Source organism: Notothenia coriiceps, unplaced genomic scaffold (assembly GCF_000735185.1).
Source record: "Notothenia coriiceps isolate Sejong01 unplaced genomic scaffold, NC01 NC01_scaffold00023589, whole genome shotgun sequence".
In the NCBI taxonomy this organism is placed as follows: domain Eukaryota; kingdom Metazoa; phylum Chordata; class Actinopteri; order Perciformes; family Nototheniidae; genus Notothenia; species Notothenia coriiceps.
Genome location: NW_011356290.1, coordinates 191,256 through 207,014, shown reverse-complemented (window position 1 = coordinate 207,014; position 15,759 = coordinate 191,256). Strand labels below are relative to the sequence as shown.

At 42.0% G+C, this 15,759-nt stretch overlaps 1 protein-coding gene across 1 annotated transcript in view; it reads right to left on the bottom strand.

Moving 5' to 3' along the window:
• Positions 1-15,759, bottom strand: part of ephb2b (eph receptor B2b) — a 93,914-nt gene that overhangs the window by 28,671 nt on the left and 49,484 nt on the right. Inside the window, 2 exon segments of the mRNA XM_010781838.1 lie at positions 12,132-12,467; positions 14,656-14,811. Coding sequence (XP_010780140.1) covers positions 12,132-12,467; positions 14,656-14,811 — 492 coding nt within the window.

The window sequence follows — 15,759 nt, the reverse complement described above, 5'->3', positions numbered from 1 at the left end:
TTCGCTGCAGGTTGATTTTTAAAGAATACTGAGATAACAAAGAACAAATAGGCTATTTCAAAAAAAGATAAAACCACATATAAATGGAAAACAGTTGGCTATAATGTGAAGTTTACATTATTGCTTATTAAATTATCTAAAAACATTGGTTTTACCAATGGTTAAGTTTTACCAATGGTTTTAAATATGGTTATACCTATGGTTTAGATACCAAGATACGAAGCCAATGCATTACCTCAGAGTGTACTGAGCAGTGGTCACGGTGGACAGTTGAACTATGGTGTGTGGTACGTTTATTGTAAATACTATTTCAATCTTAAAGAAAAAAATATTCACAAAAAACAACCCAAAACATACATTATTTTTATATATATTCAACACTTTCATTACTTTTTTTGCATTGAAACCATTACAAATTGACCTGTTGCTAATTGTAATCATATACTTTCTTTCAGTAAACACACGACTCAATGACGTGTTACATCATGGGTGGCCCAGTCTTGAATAACCCAGTGACTTAAAGCGTTATACATTCTTTCAAGTACAACCATAAGGTCAAGGGAGCGTGATCACCTCACATCCTCCAACAACCATTAAGATTAGTTCAGGGTGCCGTGGGTCAGTGTAAAGCTAAGAGAGGCTGAAGATAAAAAGCTTTGTCTGGGGGAGCCTGGCAAGGCCTGCAGGCCTCTGAGTCTGAGCCTCTGTGTGTGTGTGAAAGGGAAGGGTTGGCTGGGGAGTCAGAGAGGGAGGGGGTGCCGGGCGAGATTTATGGACACCAAGCCCCACGCTCATCCCCTACAGGCCTGTGCTGCACACACACATCCAGCCCTCAGCCTGCAGCACAGTGGCTCCCCTGAGTCCCGGCCATAAAGAGAGACGTCTTTCCACCGGCACACGTTCTCTGAGGAAACTCCGCTGACTGGGAAATTACAACCTCCACGCCTCCATAATGAGAGATTCTGCAGCTGTGTGTGTGGTTTCTAGATAATATTTATTGTGTTGTTTTTAATGTAAAGAAACACTTGAAACTGAGTATCCTGGCAAACAGCATGTGTTTAAAGGACCACAGTGAGTAGAGCCAATGATAAAAAGTATGTTTGAGAATCTCTAAAAAATACCTGAAAAATCATTTGACCACTGTATGATGCTTGGTATTCAAATACATTTTAAGTACAGTATATGTTATCTTTTTTAATAAAGTTTGCCATTTTTATTGAATTCAAGCAACTGTTTGGATATTCATCTCGTGTTTTATTAAACATTATTTAGGCACATTAAACTAAACCAAATCTTCATCAGCTAATCAGCTCTTACTCACATGCCCTCTGACCCACACAGAGTCATCCATCCGAGGCATCAAATTGTGATGTCTCATATAAACTCTGATGGTCAAGGAACCGAGCATGTCCTAATGTGCCGCTGCCAGCAGATGATAAATAGATGTTCTTTATTTCATCTCAGCAAAGCACTTTACACCACGATGGCCTGTGACTCTGCAGCTCACATATATCATCCTGCTTTCCTGGAGCCGGAGGTATAATAATGTATACAGTATCCAGTCAGGACACAAGTCTCAAGAATGTCTTCCATCCCTCTGTACTCTTCAGTTTGTTTGCAGTCACAAGACGACAGCCTAATAAGGCAAACAGTTACTCTAAGAGGAACTCACGAGTATCCCATTACGGATGTACATATATTTAAGACTGCCACATGGCCTTTTCCTGCATAGCATTTCCATTAAACACACGGCGCAGCCATGCCCAGTAACCTGATACAGAGGCAGAGAAACAAAGGCAGCTCATGTATTCATGTACAGAGGATGGACACATGCCAACATAAAAAGCTGTTGGAGGAGAACACTGCGGTTTTCTTCTGCGTAAGAACAACTTCCAGACAGCGGGGTGGCAGTCGCCATGTCTGAGAAACCGATAAGAGTTTGGTGTAACAGAAAACAAACTGGGGTGAAATAAAATGATTTTTAATGCAAAGTAAATACCCTAAAAAATATATGAAGAGTGAAAACACTCAGATGCAGGGAAAATGGCAATCCAGCTGTGTTGTGTATTTCAAGGTAATTCAGAACATGAATTGTAAGCTACGCTGACATTCCACCAATTGACGGAGGAATGTAGCGGTACGCCAAGTCTGCGTTTCACTGCAGTACGGCCTACAGCAACGATCCACATATGAAAACCATTTTCTTACATCTAATTTATGTACTCCAAATCTACAAGTCTCCATTGTACTCCACATTTCTAAGTGTACCTACAATCTTTTCCCCCCGACTTAATCTATAATTCACAGGGTCGAGTAAACAGTTGGTTTCCATTGTGTCAACATGACTCACTGATTTATGCCTCTAAATGTATGTTTCAGTTGTTTCAAGCCATTTGCTTTGTTGTTACAATCATTATGTTCAAATCATGTGGATTGCAAGCCATTACATACAATTAGAAATGTAACAAAAAACAAAGATTTAAGAAAGTTATTTATGTACTGGAAACCAACTTTTCAATAGCTATGTCAAGTCAGATAAATTCTTCAAAGTGGGTGAGCCGCACTGTCATTGGATACTTTATTTGTAGGTTTTTACCCTCAATGAATGCTCTATTCATGTCCTTAAAGCTAATGAAGCGGTCATAATGACAACGACAGGGATTGTAAGTTGATATAATTAAATTAGATGGCTGAATTGGAAAAGTAAATGGCCTTGATGAATATGTCTCGAACAGTTTGCCATAGACCACAGAGGAGTGGGAGAGCGGGCAGAGGGGTCGCAGACATCATTTATCATGTCAAAGCCAAAGCTCCACGTGCATCACTGGATGATTATCTGTGTGACATACAGGGTGTTTGATTATCCCTCTCAACCTTCTGTTTGATTATGAAAAGATTGTGTTGAAATAATAAATAAATCTCCAGTCTATCCAAATATGCTAACAGCTCAAAGAGACAATAAAGAGGTTAATACGCTGGGGCCAGTAGAGGGGCCTGTATGTCCATTTGAAACTTACAAGGTTGTACATCACATTGCTTAATTCTAAGAGGATGGGAGGCCCCAGCTGTTGTCAAAGAATTAGGTTTCAGACCCCACATCATTATCTAGCCCGGGGTCTGATATGAAAGACTGCTTTGGAGTCTTTTCTAGCATGACGCTCTGGCCTTGGCCCAACAACACAGAACACAAAAGGCTCTGTTTGGCTCAAACATCTCCAATAGATGTTTTACTGCTGTGTTTGAACACCTAGCTACTTCCCTAATCAATTAAAGATGGAGTTTACAGGGGTATTTCCACTCATTTGAATCCAAGCCCATTTAATGGGGCATGCTTCTGCTAAAACGCAAGCAGAAGTGAGGCTTTCATCCGTCTCATTAATTTACGTCTCTTATCTTTTATTATGCTACACTCCTTTGGTGGGCTTTTCCACTCTCCACTCTTTTTGACCATGTCCTTGTTTGGCTGCAGTTGTACTGTTTAGCCTCATTAATAAGTACTGTCAGGAACATGATGGGCACATTCATTAAGCAAGGCTGCTGAAGGGAGACCAATGCGGATGGATGGCAGCAGAGCGAGGTCAGTCATGGGTGCCCATGTCCGAAACACCCTTATTGGACAGACTTCCAGGAATGGAGAGGTCTTTAGGTTCTCTAGGAACTAAAGACAGGCACAGTCACTCTTAAATCTGCTGAAAGAGCATGTATTTAGTACTATTTCCTTTTTACCAATATGTTGTGATAATATACTGCATATGTTTTTTTGGGGGGGTATATCTATATTACATGTAAATATTTTTCTTATAATAGTTTTATTTGTTGGCCCTTTTCTTACAATCTATCTTCCTCGTATATGTTAACCTACTAGGCAATAAAACTGTTTCTGATTCTAATTCTGATGTATGGGAAAATTACCACAATAAAAATAGTAGCTTTTATTTCCTGCAGCTCAGTTATTTTTTTTGACAACACGACAACACCACCTCATGATGTGACACTTTTGAGTGTCAGATGCAGCATAAGAAAAAAAGGAAACACTTTTGCTGCCACATGACTCATTTGCTTCTGAGAAAGAACAAGTCTTTCATATATCTTTCTTACATCCAAATGTGTTTACAACCATGTGGTTCTTCTGATATGATTAGACGTTCTGGTACAGAGAGCAACGCTATGATTTGGGGAAGATGGGGGGGAGGTAGCGAGAACAGGTCAGGGCTCGTAAATCCCTTTTCCTTTACGTTGTAAAAAGTTGGTTTCCCCAGAGCGCAGACTCTCCCAAAGGGCCCGAACCAGCTGGTCCTCCCAAACAGGCTGCCACTGCTTTACTCTCTCTGACTGCCGTCCATTTATGAGCGGCACATCGAGCCATCTTAAAGGGAGAGGCCCACATTTGCATGTACTTTTAGCATGCTGGCAGCCTGCCCTGTTTCCCCAGCTGCAAAGGATTGTGGGTTTTACATCTATAAAGATTTTCCAGTGCAGTAAAGCTACAAAAGTGAGATTTCAGTTTATCAAGCATTAAACCATCTGCACTGGGAAAGATTGGGGACTATAATACACTCATATACACACCATAAGCTAATTCAAAAATAGGCACTTCAGGGGCTTGAAGAGTTTTCTGATGCTTGCAGAGGTTAGGGTTTAAATCTAAGCCGAGCCGGCAAATCTGCAGACGGAGGAGATATAACCCAGATACGTTTATGTATGCGACTCCGCCGAAGAGGAAATCGGAGAAAATTATTTTGCAGCAACTCAGTAAAGCTTCAAACAATCCCCAAAAAGTATGGCTCCTTAGGGGATATGATGATGTTCCATACAATCCTCAGTACTGGAGGCACTTTGAGCTTTAATTATCTTTGAATAATTAAATATTAGGTTTTTATTTACCACAATTCTTAATGATAGAGTTTTCCATACAAATCAAATGTTTTATTATGTGATTAAATGGATGTACATCCAAACATTCTTAAAAGGGCCCTATTATGCTAATTGTATGGTGTTATATTGTGCCTCTACTGTGACAGGTTTTCATGCTTTGATGTTCAAAAAGTTCTCTATTTTTCTCATACTGCCTGTGCTGCAGTACCTCTTTTCACCCTCTGGTTAGCCGGCCGGCTCTGTTGTGATTGGTCAATCGCTTAGAGAAGTCAGGCCCCTTATCCTATCATCACAATCAATGTATTGGAGCGCTAGCTAATGGAAGTGGTGGTGTTACATAGTGATGTCACTATGTTACGGAGTGAGGTGTTTAAGGCAGTGGGAGTGGGTTGGGGGGAGAAAAACACCATCATGAAATAACCCCAGGAGACTTTATAGTTTAATCCCTAATAGGGTCTATTTTATGTAAAAAAGTAGTTGTGATTGTCTAACATGGTGCCAGATGATGGTTCTTTTAATAACACAAAAGCATACGATACGTTGCAATGATCCAACTTCTAGACTGCTGTGGTCCTTCAGTCCCTCGGGGCAGATTGGGCTGAACCGAGGTGTCCACCACAGGGATGTGGGATGAGGATTTTGACTCAAACAGCTCCAGGGAAAACAAGACTTTAATCCGAAAGCTGCTTTTCTGCATTTTAACAATTCCAAAACAGGCATCGGCGAGGAGGAAAGCTCCACAAACCACAAAATCCATGTCAATAGTTTGTAATTTCGCAAAGACCAGTGTGGGCTATTGTTTTCTTTTTTGTACAGTTGCACACAAAGATATTTTGTTTTATTGAGTTATTAGCTTTGTTGGAAGAGCAAAAGAGCTAGCGGCGAGAAAAAGTGGAAAGACATAATTCAGTTCATGTTAAAATGACATCAGCCAAGGGAAGTAACTGAAATGGTCAGGCCTGAATTGATGCTCATTCTGAACAAACACAATAACTAGAAGGCCTTCACCTACTTCATCCTGTTGTTACCAAACAGTTCATCCTTTTTACATATCCCAACATAAACAATCCGTGGAATTTGCATGTAGCACATCTGCTCGGGTTCTTTAATACACTGAGATGACTTGTGGCTTAACGTAGAAGTCGTGCTTATCTACGCACACTGTGAGGTCGCTGTACTCATGGGCACACAATAGCAAGGATTATAAAAGATCATCTCCGCTTATAAAGTTCCTGACCCCAATTTACACATTAAAACCTTCGAGGGGATGATGCTGGATGCAGATTGCATGATCGGCGTGATCTACGTGAGTGATTCGAAGCTACATTAAAAAATGAGAGGCATTAGTGGCATCTGAGTATGGGAGCAGGAGGAAACAGCTTCTTTTGTTCAAACCAGAATTTCCAGATAATGACACCCTTGTTATGTTTTAACCGCCTTAAAAGAAAAAATGTATCGATGTGTCACCGCAGAAACTTCAGAGTGTGTTTAGCAACGAGAAAGAGAGGAGCAAGGGTAAACCAGAGGGGAGTATCATTGTGTTTATCACGGATCCACTTTCTTAATTGGTGAAGTTGACTCCATAAAGTTAATAAAAAAACCAATAAATTAAAAAACAAAGTGCTGATTCGGCCGTGACCCCTTTTTGCTTCATCATCTTTATTTATTATCTTCTTTTTTAATTATCCCCATCATCAGGCTCTTGTATATAAATAAATGACTGCATTAAAACATGGTCAATTATTCAGGTACTGCAGTTGACAGCTAATGCACTCAACAATAATTAATTGTATATTCACATTGCGTTCCCTTTTACAGCCAAGAGATCGTGGCCTTTTAACCTAGATCTGTATGCAGGCGATGTGCATATTTTATTCCCTTCTTCACTGCACCGGCTTAAACGTGCAGCTTGCATCCTGAAGGAAAAGCACATATAATATGTAAAGTATAATGTAACCAGAAAATGCCACATCGCTGCTGAATGATGTATGAACAAGATCAATTAGTAAACTAAATGTGACATTCCTTGTGCTAGTTCTCTTTAAGGGAGTCAGAATTACATTCCTATTGCATGCAAAGGCTATCAAAAGCAATCTGATGAACCGTGCACTGTGAACCCTGCAGGCTGTTTACCACACACTCTGTCGCTAAGCTTATCTCACTCTCTAAGGTCAGGGTTAAGAGGGTTACTTTAAACATCTATTCTGTTACAATGACTAGTTTCTATGGTGGCCGAGATGTTCAAAGACTTTACAGCTTAACAAAACATTTCCATTAGGAGAAGCGCGCTGCAGTTTAGTAAACGATGCAAATAAAATACAAATAAACACATGCAAGTGAAGAAACATTTTGATTACATAATCACCTTACATGTAATCCATTACTCACCAAGCATGGCTGTAGTGAGTGGTGGAAAGTACCTAAGTACATTTAATCAAGTATTGTACGTAAGTAATTTTCTGACATAATTGTACTTTACTTGAGTAGTTTCATTTGATGCTACTTTATACTTGTACTCGGCTTTGTAAAGGAGTACTTCTCCCCAGTGTGGCTGTAAACAGGTTGCTCTGTATGAACAGCATTAGTGTGGTGTATGTGTGACTCCCTGCTCTGTCAGTCCTGGCTCCATGTGCCCGCTGAGGCCTCCTGTCTGTCCTCCTGTCTGTCTGCTTGGCTGACCTGCAGCGGCACCCTCCATATGTGCCCTCCCTAACACCTTCTGTCACTGTCACACAGAACGTCATGTAAACTGGTGGTCCCTGTCTGACTCTCAGTCTGTGAACCTCTTCATCTTTCAGCCCACAGCTTTACTTCACTCGCATGGTAATCTGAATTCTGCTAATAGTGTATGTAATTCTCATACAGTATATATATATTTATTTATGTAAATAATGTATCAGTTAAATCATTATTTGTTATTGTTGCTAACTTTCAAAAGTCTATTTTCTCACCATAGCTAATAATTATATTATGCGATTATCATCTTTAAATGTCAATTATGTTTTGTAACGAGGAAGAACTTATTTCTCTATTAATTTAGTTTGCCAGTTATTTAGTTAACTATTTGCTAAGTGTTACTTTTAACAGTGTTTCTTCTCAGTATAGCTAATAATTAAATGTAGCAATACATCTTTAAATGCCAGGATGTAACATGTATGTTTTTTTTTTTTGCGTGAACCAACTCCATCAATAATTCAGTGCCATAGCAAGTCACACTCATCACATTCTTTGCCATGAATGTGCCATTGCATCACATGAAATCTGTGCTTTTTCTGACCTAAAGTCAACAGTGTAGTAGCCCTGTTGGCTGGCTGGTGCAGCGACACGTTCTGGCAGTCCCACCTGGCTCTGCACCATGGCTTTTCACACCACGGCCCAGTGGAGCAGCAAAGCCCCTGGTAGCCTGGTTACATTGGACCTGGGCAATTTGGACAATAATTAAGTCATTAATCTTCCCTCGACCATATGAAAAGGCTGCATCCCATTACCGTGCCCCCCCTCTGAGTAATGTGGTTCACCATACAATCAGCCATTCACCTGATAAGAAACCAATTCAGCCGCTCTGCTTCTCCGTAGCGTTAGCCGCAGACGCCGCCGCTCACCTTGAGTTAATGAAATGCCTAAACAAATATGTCCTCTGGAATCTAATAAACCCAACCACTATAGAGTGCAATATGGCCAACGCACAGGGTATATGGAGATCTAAATTATCTGTCTCACAGTGTGCTGATGGTTTGCATTCAGGTAGTGGATAATCTCTCTTCTGTGCACTGGAACTGATGATACAGCAGCTCCAGAGAAAGCAAATAACTGGCAGTCACATTATAACTAAGCTATTATGTGTTTGTGTCTTCATAATTCATAATAAAAATAAGAAACAGTCTCCTAAGTATACAGTAAGTGCACACTAGTCTTTTTAAAATCCATAAAATAAGTAAAATAAATTAAATATCCCGCCTTCCTACACAAATCACTACAATTTCCACATACGTCTTCCTTAATAGGGACCAAACAATCAATAATTCAGAGCAGGAATTAGTGGTGGAATGCAATCCTGAACTGGAACACTGTCCAACAACTGTGTGAATAAGTGTATTTGTGTCCTTGAAGTCGCACAAAGAAGACACCATTGTTGGATGTAATACTTTGAAGTTGTTAAGCACAAACTGTCAAACTGCCATTTAGCTGTGGAAAACATGTTGACCAAACTGCAGGGTGGGAATAAAGTCTCAGCAACCGTTTTCACTTTATACAATAGTAATGAACGAAGATCATTGAAGGTAAGGGGTTGAAGAGCATGTTGGAGAGGAAATGGACAGAGTAGGAATTGGTCTGAAAGGGTAAAGTGGTTTCAGAGGGTAAGTGTGTGTGCTCTCAGGTGATGAAGGTACTTCAGTGTCTTCTTCAAGCACGGAGAGGGCTATTCTAATAAACACTTAACCATGTCCCCTTACTGTTACTGTTACCTAATACATGATAGTCTCACTATGATGTGAGTAGTTTGCTTATCCACATTCTTCTTTCTCTTTTGATGTATATTTTTTAACAGCATGGGAAAAAAATGCATCAGCATGTTTAGGGAGACTTTTCATTTTTAAACTAGCCAATAGAAGCTCAAGTGTTACATTGTGACGTCACTTTGTCGCGGAAGTAAAACAATTACTACAATCGAAGAGTTTTTAGACAGGGGGGTGTGTAAGAAAATCCTTCTGGGGTGAACTTTGGGGTTTGAGCCTTTGCAGACCATTTATATTCACAAAAACCTATATAACACACTACAGGAAAGGGAAGCCCCAAAAAGGCATTATATGGAGCAGTTTCTAAAAATGAAGTTTGAATGCATCATGGCAATAATACAATTACATGTCCCCCCGGTGGCGTTTCCATACACCTACTGTTTGAGACTTGTCTCACCCATCAGAACCACACACTGACAGAACTGTTTTTCCTATTCTCTTCTCCCTGCCTCCATTCATTAAATGTCATGCATACAGTAACATTTTATAGACAGCTCAAAGCAACAGTGGATAGCTTACTTATGACTCATTATTATAAGAAAAAAGGCTTGGAGGGCATTTCAAGGCTTCTGCACATTCAACTCAATGCAAGTTTTGGGGAATTAGTCATATGCTTATAAAACGGTCTCAAGCGCCATTCAGAGCAGGCATCTCCCTTTGTGTGGCATTACAGTGTGTAATCAAGCGCCGCACTTTCCAGGGCAATCACGTCCTTTATCACAGAGGAACTGTCGCCAACCACCTACAGAGTGGGAGGAGAAGCCCTGTGGGTAATTGAGTGTGGTGGGTGCCTGATTGGGTATGGTGAGTGAGAAGTTTTGCAAAACTCTCCCCCCCTGCCCCCACAATTCAAACTGACACGTCATAGCTGAGGACAGCTATCCACACTCAACGTGGGACACACTTTCACGCCACTTACTTTCAATTGATTTATTTATTTGTTAGAAAACTTCAGCCTTGTGCACAATAAGCTAAAGACTGATTAAGTGTATGTTTCATACACTTTCTTTTGGTTTTCCAACATCTAACACTTTTATTTGAGATTAAACGGAGGGCACAGAATTGCTTGAGGTAATTAGAGGTGACATGATGTTTATGTAACCTCCAAGCCTCACAAACCAGATGCAATTATGGGCTCCTGGTTCCTGTGACCCCGGCCCTATAGCGGAGCACGGGCGAAACTGCAATCCCGCGTCCCAGGGGTGAGCCTGGTTTTGGAGGGTGATGGGGGGAATGTGGTAGGGTGGAGTGGGGGCAAGCAAGAGTTGAGTTCTTTTCACAGCTCCCCCTGACGGGAGCTCTCGCTACCTAATCCAAAGTGACGGGCACTTCAGTGGAGAGGGCGTGGAGCCCCCCAATTTCCGCCAGGACCCCACTGCAGGGGAAGCAGAGAAGCCAAGGGTTGGGGTGGCAGACTTATTGTGGCCCAGTGAGAAAGAGCGGGGCAGGGGCCTCATTACAACGCTTAACTGCACTCACAGGCCCTCATTAACCCACCATACCAGTGACAAATCAAAACAGACAATAAAAAGAGGTCGCCGTTTGAATGAAGGCCTCCATTTGAGTGGAGCTGCAGCGTTGGAATTTTATGGAGCTTTTACACAAATACATTTCCGCAAACATTGAAGATTGCAACAATGGGTTTCATCTCATGTTAAATGTGATTATTCAGCTTGTACATACACTTTATGTTTGACTGCTTCCATGTAGGCCTATGGACATCTGGGAATTCCAGAGGAAGGTAATGAGGGAGCAAGAGTGTAGTTAAACAAAACCCAATATGTCCGCCGTAATAAAAGCACAGTAACGCAGTGCTTTAGGTAGTCGTGGAAGACTCCCTTTAGTGCATGGGAATGGATGATGAGAGATGACAGGCACTTACGTAGGTTGCTAATGGGATGCAAAGCCAGTGCAAAGATAGAGCCCAGCCTGTATCCCCCCCGCCCCCCCGTGCTTGGGGGAGAAGAGCTTGGCACGCCAAATGATGCGTTTCATAGAGACAATTAAATAGCAAATCAATGCTGCTGCCTCTGTGAAATAATTAGAGATTAGCCGACTTCAACCGCAACCACATCGTGGAAAGCATGCAATAGTTGCAGGAGAGATATTAAAAGGGGATTTTGAGGTATATTCCTGGAAGATCCTGCAGATTAAACCGTCCAAAAGAAAAGATTAAACCGTCCAAAAGAAACCTGTTTTTCATTAGGCCTCAGGATTCTTTTAAGACGTTTTTTTTTTCTTTACAAAGTGCCTCCTACATAGTGTGTATACCTATATACCACATTTACTATGCTATGATTTTTTACTTTTCTAACTCAACGCTAGAATTCAAGTAGGTGGATGAAAGAAAGAGCTGTAATCACTGAAAGGTAGATGAAGTGGAGAGACAGCACCTAGCCTGCTCTCAGCTCTGCAGTCTGAAAAACATGGAGATGAGGTCACGCTGTTAAGACCAGCAGGCCATCACATTCTGTATGTCACATCATCAAAGGCACTCTCGTTCCCATTTTAGAGCCCTTCATCTGCATGCATCACCATACGGGAGAGGAAAGAAACCGACTCGCTGGAGGTCCATGCACTGTGCATTATGTGCTTGTAGAGGAACGAGTGTGATGAAGAGGTATTGTAGAGGGCATGAGCGACAAAGGAGCAATACAGAAATAGACGATGTGAAAACTAATGTTGAGAAGAGCACATGGGGACTTTAAAGTGTAGAAAAAGACAGATGGGCCCACTTACCAGCCTGGTTAGTGGTGATGTTGACTGAGGAGTACTGAGGGGAGTACGGGCTCTGGTCTGACACGCCGTTGACAGCCTGCACCTCGAATGTGTACTGCGTGTGGGCCAGCAGCTCACTGATGTAGACCCGAGGCTCTGTCAGTCCCAGCTGACGGGGCTGGAACTGGACGTTGTCCCCGCAGCGGGTGCAGCCTCCACGGCCTCCACCACAGCTCTTGCAGATGATGTTGAAGACGACGTCCTCGCGGCCCCCCGAGTCCCGGGGAGGTATCCACTCCAGCATCACGGAGGTTTCATTCACGCTGGAGATGACGGTCTGTGGAGCTGAGGGGACGGCTGGAAAACACAAGAGAGTTTGTAGTAAGCACTTAAGCATAAAAAACAATACATAGATAGCTTGGTAAGTGATCTCTTGGTCAACTGAAGTGTCACTACAGGGAACACTACAAATATTTATCAGTAGTGGAATAAGTACATGACCTTTGATCTAGGTTGAAGTAGAAATAGTCAGTTGTAAAAATACTGTGCTGCAAAAAAACTGCATTCAAAATCTTACTTAAGTAAAAATATAAATGTATTGGCATATAAACATACTTAGTTATGTTAAGTTGTTAAGCCCATTTCAGAACCATGTACATTTAATTACTTTATTAATATTATTGATGCATTATTGTGTGTATAGCATCTGGTAACAAGGGACACACATTTTGTGGAGTGGAGGTATAAAACTAAAGAAAAGTACAAGTACCCCAACATAAAATTTAAGTGCAGTACTTGAGTAAAATAACTTAATTTATTTCCAAAAATATCGATTTTTTTCCCAAAATATCGACTTTAAGATATCCAAAAACTACCGAAAAGTGTTTATTGTTTAGCTTTCTAGTATCATTGTGTTTTCCTTGGTAAGTTTTGCTGCTGGGGGAAAATGTCTCATCTAGAAAGTATTTTGAATTCTTCTAATGATACGAGAGATATTGTGTTGTTTACTTGATGGCGTTGAAGGCATAATTACCGAATGCTTAAATAACACAGGAGGAGCGGAAAAATCCACAAGCTCTGTAACACACTATAGCTTCTTATAGACGTCTGAGCTGACTGCGTTCCAATCTGGCAGCGCCTCTTCCCCCGGGATGCACATTTACACTCTCTCATTTTCCATGCTGGTGTCCACTTTGTCAAGTGTTTTCTTAACATCTATTCCTGACAACTTTCTCCTGGAGCATCGTATAGAGTTACTGCCGCGGAGAGGAACCTACTGTTTCTCCTATTGAGACATTCTTAGCAGCTAGGCATTACCGGGGGGAAACTTTCCACATGGGGCTGCATGTTGAGTGACAGGGCAAACAAACAAACAATGAGAAGTGTTTATCTTTTACAACCATGTGCACCTAATTATGGAAGTCGTACCCTGCAGGACTAATGAGATAAAGAGTTCTACTCCGCCCACAGCATCCTACATTCTGAATCGATCACTTCTTATTTAACCCATTTTAATTGGCAGCAATTAACAGATCTCCGGCTTTGGAAGGAAGCCTGTTGGAAGTGCCCTTCTTGGTGTCTCTTGAAACATGGAAACATAACTCCTCCTTGGCTTCTCCTTCTTGGGGAGGAGGACTAATATCCCCCCCCATTAGCTGGCGGGGCCGCTCTGATGGGGCCATTCCCTTGCTTTAATCAGGCCGGACCCTGCTGCGCTTAATACGGGTGACGTGACGCCGCTGCTTTCTCATTCACAACAGCTGCTCGACTCCCAGAGCCAGGCTTATGCAAATCTCCTTTGTTGGAGACCATCAAATCGTTTCCCTCCTCTCTTCCTTTCAACAGGCAGAGAGGGAGAGTGAGGAAAAAACACTACCACAACGTTGAAAGGAGATTTTTTTTTTCTCACTCACCCTTGTTTTGTTTTAGTTAGACCACGCTCTATGCACAGAATCTTTCTCACATACACACAACCCCTCTCAAATTGCCTCTCCTTCTTCGTTCCTTTCCCTCACATTTTTAGCCCTCCCTCCTTCACTTTTTTCTTTGGTCTATCCTTCCGTCTCTCCTTCTCTTTCTCAACCTCTGTGTCAGCTTCAAATTCAAATTCAAATTCAAACAGCTTCATTGGCATGACAAGAGAGCGTCTCGCCCAGGCTCATTCTCCGTGCCTGCCCCCTTCACAAAGCTCCGCGCCCGGCCCAGTAACCCCAGGTCTGGCTTGGAGTACGGCCTGTGTGATGTTGAGGAGGGGGCAGCCGAGCCTTGTGTGTCGGGTCAGATCTGTGGACAGCAACACTATGGGCATGTCAGCGTCCTGTTCGCGTGAGGGACAGCTCTGACAGGGTTTCTCTGTTTGCAGTTACACAGACGACCACTGTCCTTTGATCCTGGGGCTCATCTGCTTGCGGGTGTGAGATGTGTATGTGTCAAAGGGTTCATATTTAAAATCAAAGGCTTTGTGGGTTACGCATTCATGCCTGTGGGCTTTGTGTGTTTGTGTGGAGTGCAAGTTCACACATAACAACCTCAACACTATACGTACTTGTGCAGGGCATCTGGAGAGGGTCTGAGTCGGTGCGGTAGTAACCGTTGCGGCAAACGCAGTTCATGGCGCCTTCGCTGGTGGTTCGGCTGTTGATGGGGCACTGCAGGCAGGGTTCGTCTTTCTGAGTCGGCTTGAAGAAGCCCGACGGACAGCCTGAAAGAGAGAAAGAAAGGTATGAGGATGAGGAAGTGTATAGAATGAAAAATCATATGAAAAAGATTAATATATGACACAAGTTGGACAATTGGGGTTTTGATGAAGTGTAAGGTGTTAGGCCTTGACATTTTTTTGTATCATTCACTTAATGATTTTGACCAGAGAATCAGGAATTAGAGCAAACATTTTCAGAATCCAAGAAATTGCTTTTTATTTTGAAGAAAATACAAAACGAGAAAAGTTATTCAATCTATATAAATAGAAAACACATGTTCTGTTATGCGTCATGTTATGTTTAACTCTGTCAATCGACCAATAAACTATTCATTTGATCAATTTGGCACTAAAAGTGTGTCAACCGTATAATGGGCAGAAGGGTAAATGTATTAGCCTGTGTATACTGTATGTACCATCATCACATCTGATACCTCTTCATTAGTGCATGTCTATAGGTCCTGTTTGTGTGTGTGTGTGTGTGTGTGTGTGTGTGTGTGTGTGTGTGTGTGTGTGTGTGTGTGTGTGTGTGTGTCAAAAATCTGGAGTTTGACTGTGAATACATGCATATCACAACAGTTTGTGTGTGTGTGCTCACTGCTGTACTTTTTACACTGTTTACTTTCCATGTGTATTTACTGTAAGATTGCCTGTGCGCCTAGCTCCCACAAAGTGCGTGTAACATCTGTGTGTGTCAGTGTCCGTTTATGACTTCTTGTCCTTGTTGTTTGCTTGTGCGCACATGCACAAGAACCAAACCTCAGCAGTCATAAAACAAACATCCAGTGGGTTCCTTTTGGGAATGACCTAGTTGTTAAATGGGGCTGCCCTGCTGTCACCTCACAGAGGGAAACACACACATTTCAGCCGCAGCCCAGTGAGTCCAACTCTGCTGCAAAACTCACAGCCATGGCATCTGTTGGAGGACTCGGTGGGGGAGCAGTGGTGTGC